General features: G+C 28.7%; 1 protein-coding gene across 1 annotated transcript in view; it reads left to right on the top strand.

Moving 5' to 3' along the window:
• LOC126735211 (uncharacterized) overlaps nt 1–12080 on the top strand; it is a 58269-nt gene that overhangs the window by 22656 nt on the left and 23533 nt on the right. The window contains exon 2 of the mRNA XM_050439162.1: nt 9539–9725. Coding sequence (XP_050295119.1) covers nt 9539–9725 — 187 coding nt within the window. The remainder of the gene's footprint in view (nt 1–9538; nt 9726–12080) is intronic.

The following is a 12080-nucleotide window of genomic DNA, read 5'->3' as shown; positions in this document are numbered from 1 at the left end:
TTTCAGCCCACAAATTTTCGATGGGGTTTAAGTCGGGGCTTCTGGATGGCCATGGAATTAAATTAAATTCCGGATGTTCCTCAAACTATGTTCTCGCCATACGGGAGGTATGAATTGGACAATTATCGTGCATAAAGGATATTGGTCCAGCCGGATATAATATTCTGTATGAAGGCAGAAAAGAATTTTCCAAAATGTCCACGTAGTCCGCGGAATTCATTCGGGGTGGCGTGGTTACCAGCATTCCGGGTCCATTTTGGGTCATCCAACCCCATAATGACAATGTTATTCTCCCGCTTTTTTCAGTTTCTTGGACATAATGGGAATCATATCTGGTACTTGTAGGTCTCCGCACTAATTGATGGGGCCTTATGTCCGAAGAAAACGTTTTTTCGTTGACAAATACCTCTTGACGTTGGATCCAGCGTCTAACTGACCTGTTTAAAAGCAAATGCAGTAATTAGTATTAATTAATTAAATAGATATCTATTATACTATTAGGTTAGTGACAACAGTTTAGCAAAGGGGTGGCTTATATGTATAGGTATAGATACAAAATAGCAGTAAATATTTTATTATTAATAATAAGTTAATAAAGTAGGTACTAAAAAAGCAATAACAGCGTCTCTTAACAATAATAAAATTTTATATTATTTGTTGGTGTTTTTTTAAAACATTCAGAGCGTTACGTGAAAAAATATTTCTATGACAACTTTTTTTAATATATGGTGAAAAGCAAATAAAGCGAAAATATTGACAAAGTTTTCAAAGTGAAAATATTTCAGATTAAAATGTTTGCTATGAGTTTTATAAAACCTTCATATTTAAAAATAACAACCGGCGTGAAGAGACAAAATTATTTTAAATTATAATAAAAGCAGGCGATAGAATTCTTCTCTTCTTTTTCGTAAATTACCTATGTCAAAGCTTACTTATGTCAATGCATATACATAATGTATCATATTACTAAATCGAATAAATATAATTAACGAGGTAAAGCTTAAATTTGGCATAAAAAAAAACCCATTCACAGGTATAATAATAAATATATTAATAATACAGATATAAAAATATACTAGATGGATACAAATAATGCCGTAAATAGGTAGTGGATTGGCTCATGGTGCGTTTTGGACTAAATATTATTTTAATAAACATTTTTTAATAGGGCCACTCCCCTTAACCCTCAACTGGTGCAGTAGTGAGTCAGATATTAAATTTAAAATTCAAAATATCGCCAATCTATACTACACTCGAGTACCGTTTTTGAGAAACCTTTAAACCCATTAATACTTTTTTTAGGGTATGGTACTGCATTAAATTTATTTATTATCTAAAAAAAACTATACCTTCGTTTTTTAAATATTTAGAAAAAACTTGAATGTTTTCAAGATATTGCATTGCAACACTTTAAAAAACTCACCCTGCATAAGGGTTGCTTGGATTTAAAAAATACTACCTCAAAAAAAACAATCAATCATATGTAAAATGATTTTACTTTAAAAATAAAACAAAAACATTTTTTATTTTGATAGACCCAATAACATGTATATTTTTCTTTGTTAAAAAATATAGGTAAGTTTTATAACTTTTTTAGATATCTATCGTTAAATTAAACTTAAAATATGTAATTTTCAGCTATTTTTCTAAATAAAAAATTTAATGAAAAAATTATAAATTACCCTCGAAATCACTCCTATTTGAATAGATTCCCGGGACGATGAGATAATAATTTTCGTTTTTGATCTATTAAATTTATTAGCTTATTTCGGGATATCAAAAAAAGTTGGTTCCGTATAAAAACAAATATTTTTTTTTTTTAAATGAAAGTTAAAGAGAATTTTTGAAGATTTTTGACAAATTTCATAGTTTAGTTTAAATAGATTTTACCTAACAAAAAATTGAAACGAAATGCATACAAAAAAAAGTTACTGAAAGATCCGTAGCCATTGCTATTTCTCGTAAGGTGGCACCCATCTCATGCATAACAATAATTCTAGTACGAATTTCCATGGTACTGTCCCTCTGTCCAGGCAATCTTGGCATTATGAAAAAATATTACATAAAACACTTTAAAAAATAAAAAAAATTAAACACGTAAATAGACTCGAGGCACTTATAAACACAAAAGACAGTACAATACTACTTACCATCAAATTTATTTATAATTACCACCTTATACATTTTACCTGCATCCCCGTGCCGCCAATTAATATGGAAAAACCCTCCTTAAAAATAGATCTTAAAATTTACAATGGTAACCTTACACACAATGTTATAATGGGATCCATCGCATAAGCTGCCCCCGCATCAGCCCCCGTTACTTATTTCCGAAAAATGCCGCTATACTTTCTTCATTTATACAGTGTAGCCAAATTGTGCTTAAATTACGTCTAAATGGGTAAAGAGCCACGGAGCGAGGGACATTTTCAATTTTGTTGACTGTACAGGTAATACGAGCGACACTTTACAAATATTATGTATAAAACTATTGTTCCTGTTTGCTTACAAATTTTTATATTTTTCTACCTTCTTGTGCTTCACACGTTCCTGATTTTTATTTTAATAAGGAACAAATATATTTTCCTCTTGACAACCTTGACATCATTTATAGCGGAAAAACTTCACGAAAACTAGTAAACCACTATTCACAAATTAACATTTAACCAAGAAAAACAATCGTAACATAACCTCAAAATATAAGTACATACTAAAGTTGTTAAGTCTAGTGAAACTTAGAGCAAAATTACTCTTTCTGGTGGATAAAGGTGTCATGTTACCCTAGCACGTTTATCCAATAAAATACTTCTAATAGCTGAGTACATGGTACATTACACCTTTAACCTGTAGAAATCTCGTTTATTTTTGATATTAGAAGAAAAAACTCGTAAATATAAAAAATATGGGATCTTTTAAGAATATCTATCAAGAAAAACGATTTAAAAAAAAATTACATGACACCTTTATCCACTCGTGTCTTCAATTATACAATCATATCAAATTATTGGGAAAAAGTAACCGCATTTCAAAAGTGGTCGTTCCCAGTAATGTGCTATTTAAAAAAAAATAAAGTAAATGCCAAAATTCATGGTTTTGACCTGTTTGATTAAAAATTGAAACTTTCAACGCATTTATGGCACACTATTTTAAAAATTAAAAAAAAAAGAGTTTTTCTATGAGCATTTAAAAAAAGAATATTATTTTCTATCCCATTTAAAATAAAAAAGTTAGTGTCACTTCCGGTTAAACTGGTAGTGATGAAAAAAACTAAATATGTTAAAAGATGCTCTTATAACAATTCCACCGATATACCAAATTTCATTTGTTTATCTTAAAGAGTAAGATAGTTATTTAATGTTCCTTAATAACTATTTTATAATATATCCAGGGTGTTTCAAAACTATGGGATCAAACTTGTAGGGGTTACTTAGTGCAACAGTAGAAAACATTTGAGTATAGCAACCCATGTCCGGAAAATGGTCATTACGGCATTACGGCCCTAAGACTCTTTAAAATTTAAATAGACGATAAATTGTCTAATAACGGAATGTTATATGAATCTATTTTCTTATATAATTAGATTAAAAATTAAGTACTTAAAAGAATTATCCGAAAACAGTTTAAACTGGCCCCAAAAAGTTGACATTAATTATGTGAATCAAAAATATGTGTTATATATTAACCAATTAATCTGATCGGCAATGGACCGTTTTCTATTATGTCTTAAGACAAATTAAAATTCCGTACAAAAAATGTAAAATAGAAAATCCAACATCGTAGGAAATTTAGATGTTAGATCTTTAAATGTTTCTGTAGTTTTTTTATTTTTTTTCTAAATAAAATTATGTAAAAATAACTGTTGGCAATTATTGGTTTTTAATAGGGTGACTACTGGATAAAATTGGCAACTACTCCTGAAAAGTAGAATTTTTTTCAAAATCAATTAAGATTTTTAAAAAAAATGTTTTTAGCCGATCTATTTATGGCTTTTGTTTAGCAACATACCATTTTATTGGAAAAAATAATAAGTAAATAACTAATTAAGTTTGCTGTTCACAACACATTTTCAAAGTCTTAAGTTGGCATCTACTGGGGTGTTTACCCTAGGATCTTATGCATTTAATTTTTGCCTTTTGTAAATTTATTAACATAATAAATATTCAAAATGTCTTTTCAATTCAATTTGAATATACCGATTTAAACATCGCACATGATTTCGGCGGACTTAAAATTTAAAATAACTAAAAATTTGATCCTTGTTTTGAATTATTCTAAATGCTGCTATAATTTCGTCTAATTAAGCCTTGTTCTGTTTCTACTGCAGTTTCGTAGACCAAAAACTTTACATTTCCCCACAGGAAAAATCTAGCGACATTAAATCGGGTGACCTAGGAGGCCAAGAAACTGCTCCACTGTTATCGTTTTTAAAGATAACAACACACAAGCGCTGGTAAATTGTTTAAAATCTCCAGCTATAAAATGTTTACAACATTGATATTGACGTTCACATTTTAAACAATTGTTATGATGATATCATGTACAAAAGGCAGAAATTAAATGGATTAAATCCTATTTAAGCAATTCATTGTCTTTCTAAATTTTAACGCGTCTTAGGGCCATAGTGCCGTAGTGACACTTTTCCGGACATGGATCTCTATACTCAAATGTTTTCTTCTGTTGCACTGAATAACCCCTACAAGTTTGATCCCATAGTTCTTAAACACCCTGTATATATTGTATATAGAATAGTTAAGATACAAGAATAAATAAGTATATATACCTTTAAGTTTTATGAATTTTTAAAATACTGCAGAATCTAAAAGGTTATGATAATGTCACAGTATTGCATACTAAGGCAAATTATCGTAAACGTCTGTTTCTGGAAATGATTGATATCATTAATGAAAATAAATATATTTAACCTAAATCTGACATAGACTAACTGAGTGTCATATATTGTAATTTATTAAAATGATATACACACAGAAAAATCCCGATGGATTTTTTCACATTTTGTTGTGTAAAAAAAATGTTTAATTTTAATACACAATTGTTAGATAATGTCTCACAGTCCTGTATAAAAATTCTCAGGCATTTTGTATATGTTTTAATGTGTATAATTCATACAATTATTGCATATTAAATTAATACACCATAAATGGATATTAATTATTAAGATAATGTGTATAAATATTCCACATTTTCTTTTTTAAATCCAATTCAGTTTGGTAAAAAATCTAATAACCAAGTATATTTTCACTACAATTTTTAATTAATTTTTTATTCTGGCTTGTGTTGATTTTATTTACAATTGTGTAGAATAAAAAAGATTCTTGCTAATAGCCCTTCACAATTATTGAATTTTAAAACATGTATTGTATAGTTTTAATACACAATTGTGTAAAAAGGGGGACGCGCCCGACGCCCTTGCCTTTGCCGCTAGAACTTCGTTGTTAGCGTCAATGTTGCCAGATTCAATATTAAACAGTTGTAAAGGTATGCATCAAAATTTGCAGTCGATTTAAAGTTGTTAATTGAAAATGATTTAATAGGATATTTAAAAATAAGCCCAATCAGCATAAGTTCTAATTTTATTTATTTAAATAATATCGTGATAATAACACGCGCAAGGAAAAAGGAAACGTAACTTTTTTAATTGGCAGTGTAATCTTTAAGATACATTTGATTTGGCAGCATTGCTATAAGTCCCAGTGTCATAGGTGTTCAACTGTTCATTCTTCAGTCCTTTAATCAACCGGCCGGCATTAATTTGTTGGATTTTTCGTTTCGTTAAGTGTTAAAAGTGTTAAAATTGCATAAGAAAAAAATGGATATATTCGTTAAAGATAAACTTAAGGAGTGGGGTTTATTGGACCAACTCCAGGAGTATATTATTATGTACCTGTAAATAAAACCCTTAGCTTAAAACTGTATGTTGTTAATATGTAGGTATGTACAACCTACATAAGAATTTTCGTTAAGTTCCTAATTACGTTCCTATTAGGTATTTCTATTTTCTTTTAGGTTTTTTCGTTTTGTTGTGTCATTTATTTTTATTATGTGATTTTGAAATAAATTGATGAAGGGCGATTTAAAACGAAATAACAATCATTTTGATTTCCATGGGATATGAAAATCCGGTATATGTAAACATGCCAAAACCTTAGTTATTGTAAACGAACCTCCCTATAGTCAACACATTTTTAAATTCTACATAAAATGTTAAAAATTTTCATGTATCATAATGTCATACTTGTTAATAATTTTTTTAATATAAGGTGTTGAAAATAGTACTTTTTATGACTTTAAAAGGGATCTAAAGCTAATTCTGTTATGAAGAAAAAACAGATTTCAATTTTCCATTTCGTGTTTTTAATCTAAACTTTTTAAATGATTTCTAAGGTTTTTTTTCTATTTTTAACAGAATTAACTCTAAAGCCTCCTAAGTTCTGAAAAGTGCAATTTTCAACACCATGTGTTAAAAAAAATTGATAGCAGTAAATGATTGTTGTTTTGTTAACAATTACCCGCCTGATATACTGTAGATGTTAAGTAACTACATACATATATATGTACAGGGTAATTTTTTATACTTGCAAGCCCATATACAGGGGTTAATATTAGTGATAGAGAAAAACTTTTTGTACAAAAGTTGCATACTTTTTTCCGTATTATCTTTTAGAGTTGTAAAAAAAACAAAAGCGCATAGCAAAGTTGATAAAACAATATGTAAGTTGATTTTTTTAAATGAAACACTATATATTTTCTGCCAAATCGAAAGACCTTTTTTCCTTGATTTTAAAAATGTATAGGTTGGTAATATTTGGATGAGCCGTTTTTAAGTTATTTAAGTTTAAAATTTTTATAAATTAAAATCGTGATCGCCGATCATGGAGTGCCGAGACGTTCCGCATACTTCAACGTGACATATTAATTGTTATTATATCGATTTAATTCAAATTAAAGTTCTTACCTTGAAAAATCACGACTAATTTAAATAATTTAACTTAATTTTAATTGATTTCACTTTAACTAATTTAATTTAATTTAATTAAAGTTTCTTTTAAAGTTTTAAACTTGAATAATTTAAAAACAGCCCTTCCAAATAAAAAAAACCTATATATTTTTGAAATCAGGGAAAAAAGGTCTTTAGATCTAGCAGAAAATATATAGGGCGTTTTATTTAATAAAATCAACTTATTGCTATTGTTTTATTAACTTTGCAATGCGCTTTTGTTTTTTTTACAAATCTAAAAGATAATACGGAAAAAAGTATGCAACTTTTGTATAAAAAGTTTTTTTCTTACATTACCCCTGTTTATGGGCACGCAAATATAAAAAATGACCCTGTACATAAATGTTTATGTTTATTCGCCTTATTTAAAATCCTGTTTTTACAACTAAGAATTTCCATTTTAAGTTCCTATTTGCGTTCCTAATGTGTATTTGTAATACTACTACTAAAGTTTTTTTGTTTTGTTGTGCAGGTTATGTGTACTTTTTTAAAAGGTATTTAAATAAAAAAATGTTTTTTTAAAACAATTGAATTTTTTTACCCTACCTATACAACTAAAACTTTTATAAAACATAAATGTTAGAGTGCTTGGGAAAAACAGTCAATATGGAAAAAAAGTCATAATTTGCTTAAAATTAAATAAGTAAATTAAGTAACACGATGGGAAAAAGTGGGGCCTAACGTTTGATAAAAAGAAAATAAGTCAAGTTAGGAAAATACATATTCAATCTGTATTTTTCTAATATGACTACTTTTCTTACCAAACGTTGGGCCTCACTTATTTCCCATTTTTTACAAGACTTATTTTATTTTAATCAAATTATGACCTATACTGTTTTTCCCAGGTGCCCTAGAATTTATTATTACACAGATTTATGACGAAATTCTCTAAAATGTATTTTAAATTTGTAAACAATTTGTTTATTTTTTTATACAAATATATTGATTATTTTAAAATTTTTATGAATATAAATACAAAATATTGTAATAAAAAACTCCAGTTCTTATGCTAATTTGATATACAAATCTAAAATAAGTATCCTACACTATATTTAAATTTATAAAACAATATATAGTATTATTATACACAATTTGTAATAAAATTTTATAGTTGAAATGAAAGAAAATAAAATATATTGTAAAAACAACCTACACTAACGTGTGTATTTAAAATGCATAAATTGTGTTTTTTTCCTGTACATACCATGTTAAAAAAAACACTAAGAGTTTGCTTATTTACTGAACAATTATATTAAATAAATATAAAATATTGTCGAATTTAAGTACACAAATAGTGTACTATATATACAATAAAATAAATTAAATTGATACACAATTTGTTGATTATAGAACCACAGTTGTTTAAACATAATAGCATAGAGAAATTCTACACAAATTGATTCTGTACCATTTCCAGAATCAAATTGTATGTAAAATCCATACAATTGTTGAATTTTTATTCACCTATTTTTAAGAGTGTACCAACTAATATGTTAACTTTTTGTTACATGTATAGTGTACCTTTTAAAACCAACCTCATATTTCACAAAAAAATCTCGTAGATATTATGTATCTAAATATACATATACATACAACTTTTAGTTAGGAAATGTTACACGTACCTGGCCATGAACTTGGTGTATTTTATTTTATTTTGAATATAATTGTGTTCGTATTTTTTCAATATGTATTTGGCGATTTGGTTTGGTGTATTAAATGTTCTTATTGAAGATACACGGTATTTCTTCGTTGGATGGATTAGATAGACAAAAATAATAATATAACTTTATTGGCTCACCTTTCCAGAAAAATGACGCAAGTAACTTTTTCTCAGGCCCCGTTACCCATACTGTGTCACATATCAAAATTCGGTTTTAAACCTGTGTAACGTTCTTGCGTCTCGGCAACTGTGTAATTTTACGAAAGAATTAAAGGCTTGGCCTGGTAAACTATATTTTATAAAAGAAAATACTTTGCAGACTTTCATGATGGAGTTTCAGTAACTTAACGCCCATTTCCACTATTTTTTTATTGCCTAAAGTTAGTTGAATGAGTCCTAAAAAAATCAACTATGCATCAACTCTTCTTAAGGTGACGGATACATGTATTGATAAAAATAATTATACTATTCTCGTTACACTTGATTATTCCAAGGGATTTGATACCATAAATCAAGATGTGATAATGCTAGTCTTGAAATATCTTGGGTTTCATTAAAGGTCAATTAGATTAAATTAAAAAATTATCCATAGGTAGTTTTGAATAGCATTAAATCATAATATCTTGGCTTAACTAGCTCTGGTGTCACTCTTGGATTAATTTTACGACAAATACTTCTTATTCTATCTATATACATTCATATTTCTTAAATTTTCAAAGCACTACAATATACGCAAGTACGCATGCAGATGCAGATACTCAATATAATCACCCTTTTCCGCTATCTCTACTGTTTTATGATGAGAATCGAATCGAGTCGATTAAATAGAATTATTATTAATATAGTTTTATTCACTTTTTCAGAAAGATGAAGACACTTTAGTCGAACTCTTTGGCAGACAAAACAATGGATATGCACACACTGTGATCACAGGATCACCAAATTCAAAAGTTGGAGATGAATTCTATTTAAACGTCCAAGGTCGCGAAGTTAACGTTAACATAACCCATACATCTCAGGGCGTTCCTGAAGATTGCGAAGAGAAAAAAGGTGAGTTTTAACTAAGTTTTTTTTCGTTAAACTTTATAATTGTGCTTACGCTTTAGGCCTCAAAATATTTCTTAAATTTATTTTAAGAGTTTGCTTTGTGTTATATGGGTCAACGGCAATCGATATGAGCCTCACTTGTGTTGAAATTGTGTGTAGAAAATATCCCCTTTATACACTAGTGAAATATCGAGTTAAAAATATTAAATCTTTCCGAACTGTAAAGCCATCAATTCAGGCAAGAAACATCGTCTTAAAGTTAACAAACCGCAATCGTAAACAGTTTTAATTTTAGAAAATGGCCAGTTTAAATGAAAATTTAGTGGAATTGACATTAAAAGCGTATTTAAGAGATGAAACTAATTCGCGTGAATTCTAGTCGCAGACAGAGGTCTGCTTTATTAAACTGTGCGGTATTCAGAAGGAAATCTTCAGGTAATTTATTTATAATTAATTCAGAAAATTTAATTTAGTTAGATACATAAGCCCCAAAATATTGAATTATCCAGAGATCCAGAGAAAAAATTTATGTATTTTTTGGGGATTTCACCAGATTTATTTAGAATTCTCTAATAAACCAAACCATACCTTGAATTTGTGACACTGTACCCAAAATAATAATAAAAATGTATTTACAAAATTTATTTTTAATAGTTTTTCAAATACATTAGATCTTGAAGGTTTTGGGCCTGATGTGTTATATTTGCCAATAAGTTATCAGGATAAACCTTTTGTTAACAGAATATGAGTTTTTTTACCACGTTCAAATACACTAGTATAACTATAAATTCATCTCTGTTAAATGCATTTTTTTAGTCAATTTTTCGAAAAAGTAATTTGTATTAGTTTTTCTAGTATTCTGTATTTGTAGTGTTTAAAAACCAACTTGCGTAAAATAATCTTTAAATTTCTAAATAATTAATTAAAATATGTAATAGGACCAGTTAGTACTAAAATTAATTATATTTATTACTTTCGAAATTTACAGAAAACCTGCATGTACAAATAATATAATATAATTCTGCTAAATTCACCATATTCATATAAATTTTCTGCTTTCAATAGTTTCTTCTACAGATTTTTGAAAATCCCACTTTCAAAAACAGCATTTCACAAAGAACTAGAAACAATAAAGCATATTGCGGTTAATAATGGTTTCCCAATGTATTTTAATAAAGCAAGCAAAAAAATGCACTAAACAAAGTCACTCAAACAAGAAACACAATACAGTTACCTAATAAAGAACACAGAATAGTAAATCGCGTGGATAGATTAAAACATGTTAACATTATACATATCGCAATAAAGTTCTAAAAGATGCTTAGTGAAGCTGCACTACGCAATGTTCACAATTCCAAATCACAGGGAATCCCCAAAGAATTCGCCGAGAGAATAGTAGGCCTTTGCAATCAACAACCTTTTCAACTGTCTTTTAAATATTCTTAGGGATAGGGAGTTTTTAATCAAGATGGAAAGATGATTATATATATTAATACTGTCATAAAATGTGGACTTTATTGTTAAGGTTGAGGTAGGCTGGAGAATACGGAGAAATTGTTTCCTGCTTGGATACCAGGACTTGTGAATTGTAAGCCTCGAACAGGCATGAAAAACTTAATATCTCTTCTTGAACGAAAAGCGGACGACAGGAAGTCTGGAATTTACCCCACAAATGTACCGAATAGACCTTTTTTGCATAATAAATAGCATTTGAAGAATATAACTGCCAAAGTATCCACAGAAGGCAAGATCATACCGGAGATGGGATTCAAATAATGCATAATAAATTATTTTGTAAATCCTTGGGCCAAGTTCCTGACAGCAGAGTATCCAGATATTAACTTATTGGCAAGGATATACATGTGTGTGTGATATTTGAGCTCCTTATCAATGAAAATTCCAAAGAATTTTCTGTCCAGTTTAATATCAATTGAATTTTTATCTAGAATAACATTTGATAGGCTACACTTGAAATATACCTATTTTATCTTTGTGCGATTAAGTGATAGCAAATTAGAATTGCACCAAGTTTTCACTAGCTGGAGATCCTCCAAAATGATCGTATGGAGGTAAACTAGGTCCAAAGCCTGTTACAGTATTGTGGTGTCATCTGCGAATATCGTGAACTTTCTACAGATAGTGAGATTAGCAATATCAGTAATGTACAGCAAGAAAAGGACTCAGAACCAAACCTTGTGCAATCCCCTTTTGATAAATTTATACTTTGAGCAATTTGATCCCACAAATACACGTTGATGTTGATCAAGCAGTAAAGATGTAAACCACGATAGAAGATTTCCCCTTAACCCGTAGTGATTTTCCAAACAACACAGATAATTACTAAATACGTATTTTTTA

Source organism: Anthonomus grandis, chromosome 4 (genome assembly GCF_022605725.1).
Source record: "Anthonomus grandis grandis chromosome 4, icAntGran1.3, whole genome shotgun sequence".
NCBI classification, from domain to species: Eukaryota; Metazoa; Arthropoda; class Insecta; order Coleoptera; family Curculionidae; genus Anthonomus; species Anthonomus grandis.
This window is presented reverse-complemented; position numbering and strand designations above follow the sequence as displayed.